We start from the raw sequence: 20,286 nt of genomic DNA, 5'->3' as shown, positions 1-20,286 counted from the left end.
AGAGTCTTCCAGTTGAGTTCTACAGTATCTGTGTGGCACTCTCCCACAGATTAAACAAACCTGTGACCATACATACTGCCCTTCTCTGTACATGTTCAATATCCCCTGTTAGACCTATCTGGTAAGGGTCCCACACACTTTCGGCAGTATTCTAGAACTGGTCACATGAGTTATTTGTGAGCAGCCTTCTTTGTAGATTGATTGCACTTCCCAGTAATTGATTAATAAACTGGTCTACCACCTACTTTACCCATGACTGTATTTGATCATTCCATTTCGTAACCCTACAAAGTGTTCCACCCAGGTATTTGTATGAGTTGGCCAGTTCCAGTGGTGACTCATTGATGTTATAGTCATTGGATACTACATTATTTTGTTTTGTGAAGTGCGAAATTTTACATTTCTGAACATTTAGAGCAAGTGGCCAATCTCTGTACAACTTTGAAATCTTAACAAGATCTGACCGAATATTTATGCAGCTTCTTTCAGATATTACTTCATTATAGATAACTGCATCATCTGCAGAAAGCCTGATTTTGCTATTAATATTGTCCACAAGGTCATTAATATATGACATGAACAGCAAGGGTCCCAACACACTTCCTTGGAGCACACCCTAAGTTACTCATACATCTGACGACGACTATCCATCCAAAATAACATATTGTGTCCTCCCCACCAAAAAGTCCTCAGTCCAGTCACAAATTTCACTTGTTACTCCATATGATCATACTTTTCGCAGTAAGTGTAGGTGTAGTACTGAGTCAAATGCTTTCCAGAAATCAAAAAAATGCAGCTTCTACCTGTTTGTTTGGTGCAAAACTTTCAATATGTCATGTGATAAAAGTGTGAGTTGGGTTTCTCATGATTGGTGTTCTCAAAATCCATGCTGGTTGGCATTGGCCTTCTGTTCAAGGTACCTCATTATATTTGAGCTCATAATATGTTCTAAGATTTTGCAACAATTTGATGTCATGAATATTGGATAGTAGTTTTGTGGATCGTCTGCTACCCTTCTTGTAGACAACTGTGACATGTGCCTTTTTCGAAGAACTGGGCTCGGTTTTTGTTCGAGGGATCTATGATAGATTATAGTTAAAAGAGGGGCTAACCCAGCCACAAATTCAGTACAGAATCTGACAGCGATCCCAATGGACCTGAAGCTTTGTTCAGTTTTAACCACTTCAGCTGTATATCAAAACCACTGACACTAATACTTATTTCATTCACCTTTTCCGTGGTATGAAGATTAAATTGGAGCAATTGTCGTCGATTTTCCACTGTAAAGGAATATTTGAAAATGGAGTTAAACATTTCAGCTTTTGCGTTGTTATCCTCAGTTTAAGTTCCTGTCTCATTCACTAGTGACTGGACACACAACTTTGGTGCACTAACAGCCTCTACATATTACCAGAATTTCATTGGGTTCTGTGAAAGGTCGCTTGACAGTATTCTGCTATGGAGTTACTGAAGGCATCATGCATTGCTCTTGACAGCCAAACATGTTTCATTCAGCTTCTCTATATCTATAGCCCTATGCTTTATTTTATGACCATTGTGCAGTAATCCCTGTTTCTTTAGCAGTTTTTTTGCAGTGACTGTAAACTATGGTGGTTCCCTCTCAATATGAACTGCTCTACTTGGGCACATATCAGTCCAGTGCATGGTCAACTATTCTTTTAAACATTGGCCAGAGTTTCTCTACATGGTCCTGCCCTGTGCTGAAAGTTCCAGGTTCCTCATTGAGATATGATACTACGGACATTTTTTATCTAGATTCTTGCTTGTTTTAGTTGTCCTTTGTATTTTGGTAATCATTGTTGTCACAATAGTGTCATGGTCACTGATACCAGTTGTGGTGTGGAAATCCTCAAAGAGGTCAGGTCCATTTGTTGCCTTGCCATTAGATTCAAAATATTTACATCATGAGTAAGGTCCTAACTATCTGTTCTAGGTAGTATTCAGAGAAGGCATTTGGTAAAGTTTCACAGGATATCTTATCACACCCATCATAAACAGAACTGTAATTTACCTCTGTGTTTGCCCCTTTTCCCTTCCCCTTTCTTGGACTGTGCTGTTTGTGTCGTTCCTCCCTTGATTTCTGGCACCTTAGGTCATGAGACTGGTGACACACTGATTATTCCCCTCCACCAACCAACCAACCAATCAATCTGTCTGCCTTAATTCCATTGTACAGGTGTAGTGTCTTTGACTAGTACTCAAAATGTTCGGGGCCCCAGGTTATAAATCGGCCACATTGTGAATTAAAGTAATCAGCAGTGGTGCCCGAAGACTGCCCTATAGTAGAGGTGGCACAAGAAAATCTCCAGACAGTTGTAGTGGGCTGGATGTGGCATGTTCACACTACTACCTAATGAATCATGTAACATGAAACTGTAAACATCTCTATGGCAGTGCCTCATTTTTGTTGTAGCTCTATGGAAAGCTATTGTCTCATCTGCAGCCATTTGCACTTCACTGTTGAAAGCTGGTGTCAGCACTTTAGTTGTCAGTGATCTTCTTACACCATCTTGACTGTAGTTGTGCCAATGGCTTTGTAAAAAACTGGCTGCACAGACAGTGTTTCAGGGCAATCTCTTGGCATGGGGATGCGAAAATCCCCCCAAAAGAAGGAATAATCAGCAGTGCTTGGTGACATGAGGATGCAGAAGGCAATGGAAATGACTGCGTTAAACAGAGATAGTGTGTCCACAGGACATGTTGCTGGTAACTGAAAAAGTGTCGTGATGATATTTAAAATGAGTTAATGTGTAAAATAATTAACGTTAAGTGTACAAGCAAGGAAATGTGTAAAAAAAACATTTGAAAATATGTTTAAAATTTCTTGGAAATTGCTAGGTGCTCTCGTGATCAAACGCTGAATAAGTATAGTCTCTGTTATTGGCACTCCATTTGAAGCAGAAGCATCACAATGAAATATGCCCTGCTTTGGTCACTTTGGAAAGCCAACTCTGTAACCTTTCACCTCCAAAGCAACTTTTGAAGCGAGCCAAGAGGATATCGAAGGAGTGGTAAGAGATACTATTGACGTGATTACACACAGTACAGAAACAATTATCTTTGGGCCTTTTGCACTGTAAATCTGTGTTGTGTTGGTCTAAAGAAATAGCTGCATCTATCAGAGAGTGTAGAAAGGTGCTTCAACAACACAAAAGCCATCTTTCTATGAAGCCTTTAATACAATTAAAGATACTTCAAATCAAGGAACAGTTTTTAAGAAAAAATAAATAAATCAGTAGTGTTGGGTACAGTATGTGCTATCTATGAGTGCCCACACACTATCATTGCAAGCATGGACTAAGCTCAAGTGTATTTGCGGCCACCAGCCATGCGCATTAGTCCCTGGCATCTCCGTCAGTGATGACATTTATTGATCCCCTGATCATTGCTCAGTGTTTCGTGGCACACTTTGCTGAAGTGACGCCATGCACTATCATCCCAATTTCCTTACCTGGAAATGCATGTCAGAGCGAAACTATTTATTCTTCCATATGCAAGGTCATGAATTGTACAATGACCCGTTTAGTGAGTGGGAGCTCTGCTGCTCGAGCAGTGTGAGACACAGTCCCTGGACCCCATAAAGTCCACAATCAAAAGCTTAAACATTTGCTTGAGTTAGTTAATCATATTAGGCGAAACAAGGAATTTCCTTCTCAGTGGCAGCAGAGTATTAATATTGCTATTCTAAAACCAGGAAAATGCCCACAAATTTTGACTAATTATTGGTCAATCTCTTTCATGAATGAACAATGTAATTTATTTAAAATCATGGTCAACAAAAGCCTGCGTTTGTGCCTGTAAGCCAGAGGAAATTTGTTAAATTTTCGTAGCAGTTTTTGGGCACTCTTTTTCCACCACACCACCACAAAATAACTGATTTGTCTGGGATCTGCAGTGCACTTTCACACATTACCAACAGCTGATCAATGTTTTGATCTGCAGAAAGTATCCAGTACCACCTGGTGCCATTACTGTCTCCCAGCTTTGCAAGAGAATTTACTATCCCTCCAAGTGTTTTGAGTCAAGATAGGTTCAACCCTCTGCAGCCAGTGTTTACAGAAAATTGAGTCCGTCGGTGATTGGTTTGAAGCCTAAACATCTTTGTCCTTGCTGTTGATGACGTCATGACTGCCGTGGACCCAAAGTCTGTTACTGCATGTGGATGACCTTCACCTGTATTACAGTTCAACATCATTGCGCAGTGCTGTGCACTTCATGAGGAAACCACACAGAAAATACAAAATTGGTCCCTGAGCCATGTGTATCAATATTCTCCCACAAAAACTCTCTTCACACAGTTTTGTCAACTCTGGAACTTTACCTAGGTAACCAGTCACTCGAAGACTCAGTTTTCCACAGCCATCCCATTTAGAAATGCATGTGCACAAAGTCAGTGATAGATTTGGTTATGCTTTTGCATACACAAGGGGACACAGAAAAGTGTTCTCCGCTGAGTGCAAGCAGCTTATACATTGCAGAGCCTGTAGCTATATTTTGGGCTTTTCAACACATCAAAAACCTCTCTATGAAGAACTTCCTGGTTTGTAGTGAGCTCTTGAACTGCCTACAAGAAATATAGCAGCACTATCCCAGAAATTTTTTGGTTACCAACATCCAAGACACATTAGTTGACTTCCAAAGTTCCAAAGCCATAAAATTCATCTGGATACTGAGCCAAGTGGATGTACTGCTAAATGAACTCACTAGCAAATTAGCTTGAAGCAACCACAGGAGAAAAACTTGAACTCTGAGTACTGGGCACAGACCTACAATTGTAACTGAGACGAATTTTGAAATCTTGCAATGAGGAGCGGCAGATTACAATGGCCCACAACAAACTGTAGGCAGTCATGGGATTCACAAAGGCGTGACATACTGCTCTTCGAGGCTCCCAGAAAGATGCAATCATTCTGTGCTAGCAACATATCGGCCGCACCAGACTTTCCCACAAGGTTATTTTACGTCAAGAGGACCATACCAATGCAGCTAGGGTAGTCCTCACACTATAGTCCATATTCTCATAGTGTGTGTCTGCTTGCTAATATTAGACAAGCCATGAACCTCCCTACCCCAGATACTTGTAGGCAGTGTGATAGTAGCTAAAAAAGTTGTACATTTCCTGAGGGAAAGTGGATATAATAAAATTTAATGCACCTCAGTGTTTGGTGTCAGGGGTGGGAACAAGGGCAGCATCTCTTGTGCAGCCTGTGCAACATCATCCCACTACTTTCACTCCCTGCAGTGTCATACATTTTAATTTTTTATCTACATACATTTATGCAATTGTTTAAGGTAATAAGCTCTCTGGCATGTACAAGTCTACCTTTTCTCATCCCACTTTAGTCATACTGAATGTGATGATCCTCCTTGGTGCATCCTTCAGCAATGCAGCTGTAGGGCGGGTACAGAGGGTGCACTTCCTGCCATATATCTACCATGGGGTCCCTCCACCTGTGTTTGCTTCTACACAAGCATCTGCTCCCTGTGACCAGTCGTAGTTTCTGCTGCCTGGGTTATATCTCACGTTTAACTATCTGTCTTAAGCTACTGGCCTGCAGATTTTCATCCATGACGAACAGATTAAAGGCCCTGGAGCTGACATCTCCTTTCCTCATTTCGTTTCAGTTCACATGAATTTCTAATGCAACAAGTGACTAGTAATAAAGATGTTTAGTCCTTGTAAACACATCATCATCAACAACAAAATGTATTATTATGTTTGCTTTGCGTTGTTTGTTAGCAGTTTTTCATGCACTTTTGTTGCTTGCATCACTGTTGTTTAAAATAAATGTTTCATCTAGAGAAATACAGTACATGATAGAAACTAATTGCAATGGTTATGTTCCCAGCTACTGGTGTCTTGTGCAACAAACTGTGGTAATAACCTCCTGGGGTAATTAAGCCACCTCATAATGACAAATACAGATCAAGCACATTCTTAGTATTGACTGTTGTTACAATAGCTGGCCTGTACACAGTTAGCTGTCACTAACTTTATTCTGAAGCAAATATAGTCATAAATAAACAGAACTGGAAATAATTTGGATAAATAATCTGACAATTTCACTTACCGAATTATACTGTAAAGGAGCAACAACAACATATCTATTCCTGGATGCTGTATTTTGTATGTTGTGTGAAACTGAACGATTTATATGTTCTTGCTGTTAAAGGTACTAACTGTTGGTTTTGAAAATGGGAACCATCAAACATTGATTCTCTTCCCACATTGCTTTTCAGTTTATTGGTGATCATGGCTAGTGTGTGATATCAGCCCCTCCTTGGGAATAAATCTGTAGCAGAACATGGAGATAGGTTAGCCTGAAAGATGTCAGTTTCATTGTGAATTGGTGAAGCCAATGAATGATACTGCAAAATAATAGTTGTGATAACCAATTAATCTGTAGTGTAGTCCGATGTCCCTGCTCGCACCACGTTCAAGATTATTTTTGTAAAATAGTACTGAAATGTAAAGACAGAAAAGATGTTTTAGATAATAGACAATATGTGAGGAGTATTTTGGTGCACATAATGTGCATATGTTGCACATGTAGTGTGAAAAGTGCAAGGAGAGGTGGGTTGTCACTAGGTAGTTCTTATGCAAGGTACCCACCAACATTACCTGCCAACTGATGTGGAATGGAAGATTCATGGCAGCGGTGTGGCATGTTTGTGAGTTAATGCAGTAGAAGTGATTCGGCATTAGTAATGTGGTACCGTGTTGTCTGTGGACAATGTAGATGTTCTGACTGTGTTCAACTGTATTAATGCTAATCAAGAAAAGTTTAAAAAACATTGTTGGGTAAATTCTTACTGGCATACAAATGTGAATGGATGTGATTCTTTTGAGATGTTTAAACAGTTGAATATGTGTTCCTCTTTCCTTTGATGTTTGCTGGGAAAACACAACCATTTGAAGAATTGCGGCTGAAACGTCAAAGGCAAGATAAAAAAAAAAGTGACAACTGAGTATTTATTAACACCAACTCAGTGAATCTGGAAGAAAACAGATGATTGTTGCTGCAAATTGTGGAATCACCCAAAGTGTATTGATAGTTTTGATGGAAAGAATTCAGAATTAAAACTCTTGTTAAATCTGAATCAGAATTTTATAATTACAATTCCTAGTCTTGTTAGCTGTTCCAGATACAGATGAATTTTTTTTATCAGTTGACTGTTGGGGAGTATGGCCACACTAGTGATGGGAGAGTAGTAAAAGAAAGTTCTTTTGGTAAAGCATTTGGAGGCACATTACAACTTTAGGTTCCTAATACCTTTGTCAGGAGAACACTGCAGATTTCCTTTTTATTTTGCTGTGGGTGAAGTTTTTCCTCACACAAAACATTTAATGAGACCATATCATCGTAGCTGATTAACTAATGAATGGAATATATTTAATCATTAATTATCTGGGGGAAGAACGAATTTTCAATGTTCTTTTGGTATGTTAGTTTGGGAGATCAGAGTGTTGGATACTTCAGTAAATTATAATATGAATGAAATTGATGTTGTGGGTCAAACTGTATGTTTCATAATTTTGTACAGGTTCATGGTGGCAATATTCTGTCATATGTGCAGCACATTGTAGACCACCCTGTTGTTAATTCACATTAAAAGACAGAAGACCATTAACCTATAAACTATGCACGGTTGAGAAATTGGCTCTGTAATTTCTTTCTTAGTGTAAGTGTTATCTTTTCAGAACAATGTTGAGGGTTGGAACTTAAATAGTGGTAACTATTTATTCACAACCAATATAAAAGAGTTACATGTTTGCACCTGTTACTGTCCTTCAAAGTAGTCACCGGTGTTGTGTAGAACCAATTGCCAATTATGTGGAAGGCGTAGTATACCGTTAGCAGAACGTGTGCTGTTGATGGTGCAAGTGGAGCGGTCTACTGCCTGTCGAATCTCTGGAACAGTTCTGAAGCGAATGCCACGAAGCTGTTCCGCTGTCTTTGAAATCAAATCAGGCGCCATCACCTGCAACCTGCTTTGCGAAAGAAATGGCGACACTGTCTATGCAACCCACCCATCATTTTGCATGACAGTGCTTGGGCACATACTTTGCAAGCTGTGGCTGCTCTGTTTGGCCAATGGGACTGGGAAGTATTGTACCATCCATTATACTCCCCAGACTTAAGCCCTTGTGACTTTGATTTGATTCCGAAGATGAAGGAACCACTTTGTAGCATTCGCTTCAGAACTGTTCCAGAGATTTGAAAGGCAGTAGACTGCTCCATTCTCACCATCAACAGAACAGGCTCTGCTAAAGGTATACTACACCTTCCACATTGCTAGCAACAGGTTCTACACAACGCTAGTGACTACTTTGAAGGACAGTAACAGGTGCAAACATGACTGTCTTGTATCAGTTGTGAATAAATAGTTGCCACTATTTAAGTTCCAACCATTGTATATCTTTAGTGGCATACGGAAAGGATCTATTACATAAGCTCCAGCAAATCAGTATAGAAATTACAGACATGTTTCATAGCAAACAATCTTGTGTGTTTTTATCAAGTTGTATTATCTTTTTTCTCTTCCAAATACAAATTAAAGGAATCACATGTTTTCATATATGGTAATTCTATGATTGTAAATACATGGATATTTCTCCACAAGACCAACAAAATGAACATTGAACTTGGTATTGTTTCTCATTTTCCTGGGTACAGACAATTGCATGACCAAAGCAGCAATTTTTATGAATTATCACTAGCGTAGATGTGGCATAAGGCAAAAGTGGAGCACACTGCAATCATCTGGCAAGGTCTTGGCATGTCATATGACTCAGTTATTAGGTCGGTGCATAAGTTTTTAGTGTTTTTGTTTTGCATGATGGTATTTTGGTTGCTATTTATCAATAGCTATTTTTTTACTTGTAGTTTGCTGTTGTTATTTGAGTTACATTTTGTCATTAGGAGATAGTGAGTGGAGCTGTGTATGCTATAAAATGGAAGTGCCAGGCGGAGAAATTGGAACATTTCCAACATTGGACAGAACACAGCAAGAAAAAGGGTTTTCTTGTTTTAAGGTGGATTGTTTTGACATTAGTGTGCCTCCACATTCAGGATGACTTTTGTGGATTAATGCATTTCAACATCTTTGTCCTCAAATCTCAGTGATCCACATCAATGTACTCGACAACTGGCAACTTAGAGCATTTACATACTGTGGAGAAAGTTCAAAAAGTGTGTGTGTGTGTGTGTGTGTGTGTGTGTGTGTGTGTGTGTGTAATACATGCTCTAAGCCATAATCACAAAATTTAGCGGTTGGCAACATGTTCACTTCTTCTTGCTTGTCATCTGTTAGCTTTTGAACAGCACTGACGATTGCTGTCCTGCATTGTTACTGGTGACAAAAAATGGAGTCTTTATGTTAACATAAGGAAAAGAAAGGAATGATTGAGCCCAAACAAAGCAGCAATCTCTGTACAAAGACGTGCACATCCACCAGAGATGATGATATTCATCTTGTGGAACAGCAATGGTGTGGCATACTATGAATTGCTTCCCTAAGGTGTACTCATCATTGCTGACCTTTATTGTCAACAACTGAGATGTCTTGCAGACACAATCCAAGAATAAAGACCGGAAAGTCTGTGTGAAGTGATGCCACTCCGTAACAACATCCGCCCGGATTCTATTAGACTGACAGAAAATGCTATACAGGAAATAGGTTTGGAAATCACTCCACATCCACTTTTTTAGCTGATCTTTTGCCCCCAGATTTTCACCTCTTTCACTTTCTGGTGAACAACCTTCAAGGAAATTCCTTTCTTTATTAAAATACACTCCAAATATGGCACAGTGAGTTCTTAGCCTCAAAAAGACATAATTTATAGTCGCAGAATCAAAAAGTTGCCCCAGCATTGACAGGCTGTTGTAAACATTGAAGAATTTATTATTGATGACTAAAATCGGTATTGTGTGTATCTTGTGCTTATTAAACTTACGGAAAAACGTTAAGAACTTCTGCACCAAACTAATACATCATGTCAGTTTAATAGGCACTGTTTCATTAGACTGTGTTTGTTCCATCAGAAATTGCAAGCTAAATGCGTGCCGTGTGCCACTCCATACACTGGCTATCTTACGACATCACTCTGGTGGTCATTTACTGCTGCTTGCTGTCAAGCTGAAATGTGAATATTATTTCTCTGGTTAGAATCCTTATGAGAAGTACAGTAACTGTACTATGTTGACTTTGTATTGCCCATTTGTGGTGCGTATCTCTGAAAGCAGAGTCAATGAATACTACATCATATAGAACTTGATTTGTGATGGCATAACCCTCCAACGGTCTTCCCTAGGTTGCTTATTGGTAAAGAAATCTAGACACATCAACCATGCGTTGTAGATTTGCATTTTTGTATTTTTATTGCTTTTTGTGAGTGCAGTGTACAGGTGCAAACTGTTTTGCTTCGATGGCTCCAATGGCATGAATTGTTGAAAGTTGGTGGAACATTCAGGCACATGGTGTAATGCCATGTGTTTCATTGTAACACAGGATAGTGTTGTATCAAAATCATATTGGATTGCTCTCTTCCACTTTTAGCTTATTTTGAAGTATTGAATATATAAAACTTTGTAAATGCACTTTGTCACTGTTGTATATTGTAAATAATTGATTGTTTTTACTGTTTTCAAAAGGTTGGAAGAGTCAAGGCAAGATGTTCAGAGAGTAGAGCACGATTTTGAAGATTTCCAAGAAAACTCGCGCCAACTGGAGAAGGAACTGGAGACTGCGCTTGACCAGTCCGAGAAAACAAACAGGGAACGAGAAGCACTTTGTAATAGATGGCAAATAGAAAATGAAAGGCTACGTGTAAGTTTTTGGAAATAAGTTGCTAGAGACTAGAGATTTGTTTGAAACTAAACTTACAACTGTTACAAAATTTATGCCATTGGATACAATTCTGTGAACTATGTTGGCCCACAGGTATAAAATGTTACTATGAAGTTGGGTACTGATACAACAGTGATCTTTAATTTCCAAGCTTCAAATGGCATTGTCTGTTTAAAGAGGACAACTGAATAAAACTTGTAGAAACTTGACAGAAGTTGCAAGGAAAGGACACCTCATGTGGAAATTACTTTGTGACTTTTTATTTACAGGATGTATCAGGAACGCTTTAAATAAACTTTGGGTGTGGGTTCCTCTGACCAAAAGAAGGAAAAAACTATATAAACAGATTTGACTAAAAATCCTTCATTGTTGTATTTTTAAAGAAAACGACGATTTTACAAAGTTCGCAAGTCACAAACTGATGTTCAATATGCCTTCCACTTACTTTCAAACATGCATGCATATTTGATTCAGGTCACAGACTGTTGCACTCTTTCAAACAAAACGAGATGGTATCGCATGAGTTGTAAAACAGGGTGAAGAGGTAGTGAAAAATGGGGGTGGGTGATGTGTGGTCCAAACAACTAATCCTCCTGTTCTTATTTCCAATGTATCCATCATGGTAGATAACATCCAGTGTGCCTGCAGTGGGATGCAGATGTGGTGGATTCCCATGATTCATAACTCATACGCTACCTCTTTTAGCAGAGGCACATTCTGTTGCAAGCATTGGAGTGTTTTCAAATTATTCTGTGTAAACCAGACTCAGGGCAACACCTAAAGTTCCAACCCACACAGCAACCCACAACATCTGAAACTGCTAGTGTGTGGCCTCAGTTGTACCATGAGCATTTTTGTTTTTCCATACATTTTGGTGGTGAAAATTTGTTCTTCCGTCACTTCTAAATGTCGTCTCATCTACAAACAAGATTGGAGTACAGATAATGAATTCTCAGTTTTTTAACAATTTATCAGCAAAGGAAGCCATAGGCCATGTAATATCATATAAAAGAGCCTACAGACTTTGAAGACTTTATATGTAAACTACATATGAAGTACCTTCCGTGCTGTACTGGAAAATTTAGCACATGCTATGCCGATGCTTCGAATACTGTTGGTTATTCTTAGGCAGCCTGTAGAACATGCGCTTCCTAGTCCATAAATCTTGGTTTACCTCAGTCCTTTGTTTTGCTACAGTCTCTGTCTTTATAATGTTGGCATAAACAGTAGCCAAGTTTGGATGATTCTGTTCGTTTTGTATATCTGTATGCGTTGAAACAGTCTACAGTCTTATATCGTTTGCTATTTGTGTCACAGCACATAAAAATCATACCTACCTACTTGCTAAATGAATGTATATGTGCTGTTGCAGTTAAATGGATCAGTTAGCAGGCAGGTCACTGCTGCTACATGTGTGAAAATATTAAAGACAGATTCTTACACACCTAGTATGCTAAATAGAATTATTTGTTTCATACTGGAAACTGCTTTCAGCTATTAGTTCTTTCTTAAATACACCCAAATTCCTATAAATATGAAATTGTTGTGACTTTTTGCATTTCATGACAAGTGTTCCAATCTGAAAGATACTGCCATCTCGACCAGTTTCAGTTTTGAGGAAATTTATAGAGAATGTACCTAAGAGACATGCATAAGATTATACCAAGTGTTTGCTTCCTCTGTAACTTGTAACTAATAGAGCTGTTTTTCTATGCTCAACTTTCTGTGCTGCTGAAAATGGGCAGAAACTCCTCCAGTTTGGCAGGCCATTATTGTTAAACTAATAGAGGTGGGATCCTGCAACTCGTCACATTAACAGAATGTGGAACTAACACACATGAAGATCAGAAGGTGGTGTTTATGGCACAGTCTCTCTTCAAACACTCTGAATTGTTGTTTCAACAGTTGACAAATAATGATGATTTTCTTTAGTTCTTGCTGGACTATACCCATTTTTAAACTTCTCTTCTTGTGACACTTTATTTTGTTGGATTTATTTGTTTCTGATGAAAGCAAGTTAAATATCATTTTTGCCAATTGATGAAGCAACAACTCAGGTCAGTAGTATTAAATGGCACATAATCTTTTCTGACCAAAATTAGTGATAGTAGTGAAGGACATACATTGGCATCACAACATCCAGCCAGAACAACATGCTGCGTGCTTTTTTATGAAAAAGAGTGGTGGATTGGAACTATCTGCATGCCTTCCACTGAACAGAAGGCTGCCTTTCTAAGTGTTTTGCACTCACATGGCAGAGCAAATTTATTTTATAGGTCATCAAGAAATGAGTGCTGCATTCTGGAACAGCACATTATTGCACATTACAGCATCATCAGTGACAAGTAGGGCCGGCAGTATAGTTTTCCTCATATTTAACAGCAGATTAATGAAACTAAAAAGTCAGGAAGCTTGAAGTAAACGTAAGCTTAGGACCATAAAAGAGATCTCTTCCAGCTTAGCATCTGAAACTTAAATAAATGTATCACCAGATTTGAGATCTGTTTAAAGAAACCCTTATCAGTAGTGAGAGAACCACACTTGGCTGCTGTTGCACACCTATCAGGTGTGGCCCCTATGGCAATGGGGATGCTAATTTCTGACTTTAAAAGGAACCCACAGTGGTTAAGCCATCATTGAACATAGCAACACATTTATGCAATTTTTCATCAGTACGCTAGTGTTTGGTAGGAACCACGAACTATGCAATTACAAAGTATTGAATACTTAACCCCCTGAATTAAACTAGCATATCAGTAGCATTTCACAGTAAAAAATGATATACCCAGAATTGTCTGTACCATGAACCCTTTCCAAATTATGCCAAACAGACTGTTATGAACTTCACAAAAATTTAAACAATGTGACAATGCTGTGAAGCTTGAAGGCAGCGTATATGATGTGCGGTGCAGATGTTATGCAACAGTTTTACTACCATGGTCTCTAGTACCTTGGTAATGCATTGCATTGGTAATTCACAATTAAATATTAAAGATTTATAACCAGTTTGATTCTGTAGTTATTGTGGGGGGGGCGGGGGCAAACAGAGAGGAGTCATGAAAAAAAGAATCCCTTTTTTATGTTCTTTGACCTCTGCCTGGATCTCGCTTCCAAGCCATGAGGACTTAAGATATTACCTTCCTCAGAGAACACTAAATAATTTTAGAACACATAAAAGATGCCAAATTTAATTTGAGTACCAGAGGAATATGGATGTGTCTTCAGCGGGCCTCCACCTTTTTTTGGTCTAACATGCTTACTTTGCAAAACCAAATGTTGTTTAAGTGGATTAAGATGTTGTCTATTTAATGAGAATGGCTTAAAAGAGTTTGCAGAAGTCTCTCCTCCTTTTTTTTTTTTTTTAAGTGGGCTAAAGATACCCATTTCGGTGTTTTTACATAAATTATCAACTTTGTCCCAAATTTATAAACTATTGGGAAGCACTAGGAGAATTAAAATTTATCTTCTAAGACCCTTGTATTGGTAAGTTATTACTTGCAAAGTTTCAGGCTTATTCCACAGTTACCTCCAAAAATATGAGAAAGTAAACTTCACATTTTTTCAAGCACTTGTTTTTTCTGTTGATTTTGCTTCAAATTATCCATATGAAAATTATTCAAGAAATATTTTCTATTATTATTTTGGTTATGAGAGAGCAAGAAGTTGTGCAAGATGGCCAAGTTTAGTTTCTTTCAAAAATATGTTGCTGAGAATTCAGAGGTGCACTGTTGATAACTGCACTGTGGGGGTTTCAAACAAATGACTATATGTCTGCAGTACTGAATTGGTGGTCATGAAACTTTACCGGTGTTTCTTGGGAACACGTGCAAATGTTCATACAAAATTTTACCAAAATGCTCGATGTTTGTGTAGGAACCTCTAGACTGCCCGGCATGGAGTGGCCCAGGATGTAATTGATCTTCTTTCGCCTGAAGATCACTAATCCACTAATCATTGTGACAAGTTTAAATTTACTATAGTTTAGAGCAGTAATCTGTCTAGAAATCCTTAAGTCATTGGTTACTATAATTCAGTATAGCAAAGAATATATTGGGGCAACAATTCTTCTAATGCATTTTGAAAGGAAAAGGGGAACAGAAATTTCATTGGACACCAAATAATAAACCTGCATTTAAATGTTTTGATAAAAAAAATGCATCTTTACTCAAATGATATCAAAATAAATGTTTCTGATGAATTTTCAGAGGTGTCAGAGGTTGTAAAATGTGTTGTCTAGTTTAAGAGAGGTGATGTCAAAAATATAGCAAATATTGCCTATCTGACACAATAAGTGTGTAGGTCGACATCATCTATTGACCGCTGGTCATTTAAGAGGTCGTAATGTGTAATAGGCAGACATCTATCCAGACCATCACACAGGAATTCCAAACTGCATTAGGATCCACTGGAAGTACTGTCGCAGTTGGGTGGGAGGTGAGAAAACTTGGATTTCATGGTTGAGCTGCTGCTCGTAAGCCACACATCACTCCGGTAAATGCCAAACGACGCCTCACATTATGTGGAGTGACTAATCACGGTACACAATGTGGCAATTCTATGGCAGGGTGTGGGTACAGCAAATGCCTGGTGAACTTCATCTGCTATTGTGTGTAGTGCAAACAGTAAAATCCGGAGGCGGTGGTGTTATGGTGTGGTCATGTTTTTCATGGAGGGAGTGTGCATCCCTTGTTTTTTTTTTCTTCCCCATGGCACTATCACAGCACTGCCTACATTAATGTTTGAAGAAGCTTCTTCCTTCTCACTGTCAAAGAGCAATTCGGGGGTGGCGATTGCATCTTTCGACACAGTCGAGCACATGTTCATGATGCATGGTCTGTGGCGGATTGGTTGTATGGCAATAACATCCCTGTAATGGATTGGCCCACAAAGTCCTGACCTGAATTCTATAGAACACCTTTGGGATGTTTTGGAACACCTACTTCGTGCCAGGCCTCACCGATCGACATTGATGCCCCTCCTCAGTACAGCAATCTGTGAAGAATGGGCTGCCATTCCCCAAGAAACCTTCCAGTGCCTGACAGAATGTATGGCTGTGAGAGTGGAAGCTGTCTCAAGGCTAATGGTGGGCCAATGGTGAGTTATATGGTCCTAGTTCCATCACTTAAAGTTGGTTCTAGAAATTTTCTAAGTAGACTTTCATGAGGTGTCCTAAAGAACAGACACCACACATTCATATAATTGATTTGCCTTAATGGGCAAAAAATCTTCCTTCTTCATTGCGGATACACAATTATCTCTGACCTCCTGCAGGAATCTCACTGTAGTGAGCATGGAGGACTGGACAGGGAGATGCAGGTAATTGGTGCTAGCTGGAGTGTGGGTCAGCCGAGAGACGTGCCGAGACAGTCGGCGTAGTTGTGATAAACTCTGTGTCCAGGTGGCGCAGTGGTTAATGCAACTGGCTATTAAGCAGGAGATCAAAGGTTTGAATCTCAGTCCAGCCCACATATTCAATCAGTGTCCCTGATTCTGTGTAAAATTCTGGTGCAGCTGACATCAATAGCTCTCCCCCCCCCCCCCCCTTCCACCTTCAATTTAGATATTTCAGGAGATAGTTTGCATCTGTCTTAAAATGTGTCTAAGTTAAGTTCTTTCAGTATCTTTGTGACACTTTCCTATGGGTCAAACAAACCTTTGACCATTTGTGGTGCTCTTATCTGTAAGTAATCAATATCTCATATTTGTTCTGTTTGGTACAGGCTTGGTTGCACAAGTGTCTTGTATGCAAACTCCTTTGTAGACTGATTGCATTTCCCTAGTACTCTGCCAATGAGCCAGAGTCAGTCACCTGCTTTACCTATTATTGGTTCTATGTAGTCATGACATTTCACATCCCTACAAATTTTTATACCCAGTTTATGGGGTGAGCTGACCAATTCAATTGTGAATTATTGATATTGTAATTGTACAATACTAAATTTTTTCACTTTGTAAAGAGCAAAATTTTACATTTCAGAACATTTAAAGCAACTTACCAATCTCTCCACCACTTTTAACTCTAAAGATCTGACAGAATATTTGTGCAGCTTTTATTTTGCATTACACATAACTACATCAACTACAAAAAATTTGAACTATGAGAAGGAAAGCTGCTACTCACCATATAGCAGAGATGCTGAGTTGCAGATAGGCACAACAAAGAGATTTTCACACTTAAAGCTTTCGCCGCCCCCTCCCCCCCCCCTCCACACACACACACACACACCCTATTCCATCCTGGATTTTCCATTGTTTGAAAAATTTGAACTAGATTGGTACTCCATGTGATTATTCTGTCGATAATGTGTGTTTGTGTGGTACCAAGCGAAATGCCTTTTGGAAGTCATGAAACAGTGTACTCATCCGACTTATTTGAACTGGGGCTTTCAGTATGTAATAAAGAAAAGCAAATGTTTTTTCATATGATTGATGTTTTCAGAATCTGTGCTTGTTAGCATAGAGGTCATTCTGTCAGAGATACCTCATTACATTTTAGCTCAAAATCTGTTCTAAGATTCTACAGTGAATGGATGTGAAGGATATTGAATGGTAGTTTAGTGGACCACTTCTGCTGCCCTTCTTGTAGGTGGGTGTAACCTGTGCTTCCTTCGTGCCACTGGACACAATATTTATATAATGGGGGTTTTGCTGTGTTATGGTTAAGAGTGGTTACTCAGCTGCATAATGGGTACAGAATCTGACAGGGATTTCATCAAGAGTTGGAGATTTGAAAATATTGTAACATGTATGAATGACAACCTGTGTACTGGAAGTAGGACACATGTTATACCCTATTGTAACCACAGAGACTTGGTCATAAGTAGATTTTAAATATCCTATGCATGCTATGTTTCGCAGATAAACAATGATTTTAATATAGCAGAGAATTTATTTTACATGTAGATTGGGTTCTATGTTTTGAGATGAACATTGATTTTGATATAGAGGTACATACTAAGTGAACTTACGTTTCTACTGTTATGTACACAGATGTTATGTTGTAGATATTGATGTGTGTGCAATTGTTTGTCCTCTGTATCAGATGCCACTGACAGTGGGCTTTATGCTCGAAAATACCAGCCTTTGCAGCATCTTTTCCCTTCTGTGCTGCATGTCTGTCCTCTTACTATTCAGTTTCCCCTCCCGTCGGGAACATTCTGGGGTGTTTTCGGGAATCTTTTCCATATTTTCAGTAGGTGATACAAGACCAGTCCCACTGCTGTTTTTCATTCCTTTTTTCTTTCTTCGTCCACCTCCTATCCTTCCTCACCTTCAGCATCTGAGGTTCCTCTTTTTCTTCTTCCTCCCCGTGCACTCCTGAAGGCTGGCCCATGCGTCTGATACATTGCAGGTGACTGAGTGACACACAATTCCCAGCCATGGGTCGACATGTGAGGCTTGTATGCACCCCCCTGGTAGAGGCCAGGCCCTGGGAGGGGTGATTGCCTAGGCCGCTGCCTTCCCAAATTGCCGATTGGTACCTCTGTCAGTTGTTTGGGAGTTGTGACCTAAGGTGTAAACAATCACTTAAGGCGGGTGCACACCCACTCTGAGGGGCCCCTCCCCCCAGTTGGAAGGAGCGCGCCATAATAGATGCTGACAGTTATTGGTGATTTTCTTATGGTGAGTCAATCATCTCCTTCGCAGTCAACATCTACCAAATGTAAATGGAATGACGCTCCCGATTAAAAGGCCCTCCCAGCTGTACCATGGTTCCTTGTGGTTTCACATCCTGAAGACAGTCAGCCCTTTGTAACAGTAAATCTGTTTCTTATTTGAGAAGGTATTGATGCAATTGCCGGACCTGTGAAATCCTGCTCTACTGTATGTAATGGCACTTTGCTTTTGAAGACTACTTCTGATTTTCAAGCACAACTACTAATTGCCTCTTCGTTCCTCCATGGCTATCCTGTTCGTGTCGAGGTCTGTAGAACACTGAATTATTCCCGTGGTGTTCGATGGTCTGACCAAGACACAAATCCTAACGTACCTCTCTGATCAGGGTGCCATTGCAGTCCATCGGGTAATAAAAATAGGTAGATGCATCCTTAGTGCCCACAAGCACTCTCTCTCTCTCTCTCTCTCTCTCTCTCTCTCTCTCTCTCTCTCTCTCTCTCTCTCTCTCTCTCTCTTTTGATAGAGTGGTGCTTCTGTCCAAGATCAAAGCAGGTTATGACGTTATCGCGGTCCGACCATATTTTCCAAACCCAATGTGCTGCTACCAGTGTCATTGTTTCAACCATACTTGAATGTCCTATTGACACCTGGCCAAATGAGTAACCTGTGGTAGGGATGCTCATAAGGGCAATTGTCCACCTCTTTCTCCCTGTTGTAACCCTGCTGGTTTGGGGGTAAGAATAGGCATGCAGTATTCCTGCCTGTTGTAAGAGGTGACTAAAAGGAGTCCACATGTTTTGGCCTTTATGTGATGGTCCCCTCTCAGGTTTGACCTCTGTAGTTAAAAATTATTCCGAAGAGCCAGCCAGTTGGGCAAGGGTGCTTTACTTGGTGCATCATGTCCATCATGCATTGAGGTGAAACTTCCTGACAGATTAAAACTATGTGCCCGACCGAGACTCGAACTCGGGACCTTTGCCTTTCGCGGGCAAGTGCTCTACCAACTGAGCTACCGAAGCATGACTCACGTCCATTACTCACAGCTTTACTTCTGCCAGTATCTCGTCTCCTACCTTCCATACTTTACAGAAGCTGTCCTGTGGACCTTGCAGAACTAGCCCTCCTGAAAGAAAGGATGTTGTGGAGACATGGCTTAGCCGCAGCCTGGGGAATGTTTCCAGAATGAGATTTTCACTCTGCAGCGGAGTGTGCGCTGATATGAAACTTCCTGGCAGATTAAAACAGTCTCGGTCGGGCACACAGTTTTAATCTTCCAGGAAGTTTCATATCAGCGCACACTCCGCTGGAGAGTGAAAATCTCATTCTGGTGCATTGAGATCTTTAGCCCCCCTTTCTTGTCTTCACATTGCAGTCCCACCTGTTCTCCATCTCTTGGGCAAGGATAAACCGTGCACTATGCACTGTCGCTTTCTGTGCCGGGGCAACGACCATGAACTTCTTTGTGCCTGATAACCGGCACAGTAGCCAGTCCAGTGTGATGCGGCTGCCATGTACCCTGTTGGTTGTAGTACCCTGACAGCACAGGGATCGCTCTGCTGATGATGCCTGCGCTGTTAACTCCCATGTATGCCAAGGAGTAGGTGCCTATCTCCCTGGGGCATCGGGACTCCCGGCAATGGCCATCGTACCAGGTGGCCCTTGCTGCAGCTGGGTGGTGCCCGTGGGGAGGGCCCTGGTAGGAGTGGGTGGCATCAGGGCGGATGACACGTAATGAAGCTTGGTACATCATCTCTTGTTGGTAGCCAGCCACCAGCAGTCTAAGCATTTGAGGGCTCA

At 40.1% G+C, this 20,286-nt stretch overlaps 1 protein-coding gene across 7 annotated transcripts in view; it reads left to right on the top strand.

The window, feature by feature from the left end:
- The window catches only part of LOC126335214 (nuclear distribution protein nudE-like 1), a 161,136-nt gene that overhangs the window by 27,346 nt on the left and 113,504 nt on the right, over positions 1-20,286 (top strand). For all 7 annotated transcript variants that reach the window (XM_049998237.1, XM_049998241.1, XM_049998235.1 and 4 more), the window contains exon 3: positions 10,677-10,851. In XM_049998237.1, the coding sequence (XP_049854194.1) occupies positions 10,677-10,851 (175 nt within the window). The remainder of the gene's footprint in view (positions 1-10,676; positions 10,852-20,286) is intronic.

This window comes from Schistocerca gregaria, chromosome 2 (assembly GCF_023897955.1).
Source record: "Schistocerca gregaria isolate iqSchGreg1 chromosome 2, iqSchGreg1.2, whole genome shotgun sequence".
Taxonomy (NCBI): Eukaryota; Metazoa; Arthropoda; class Insecta; order Orthoptera; family Acrididae; genus Schistocerca; species Schistocerca gregaria.
This window is presented reverse-complemented; position numbering and strand designations above follow the sequence as displayed.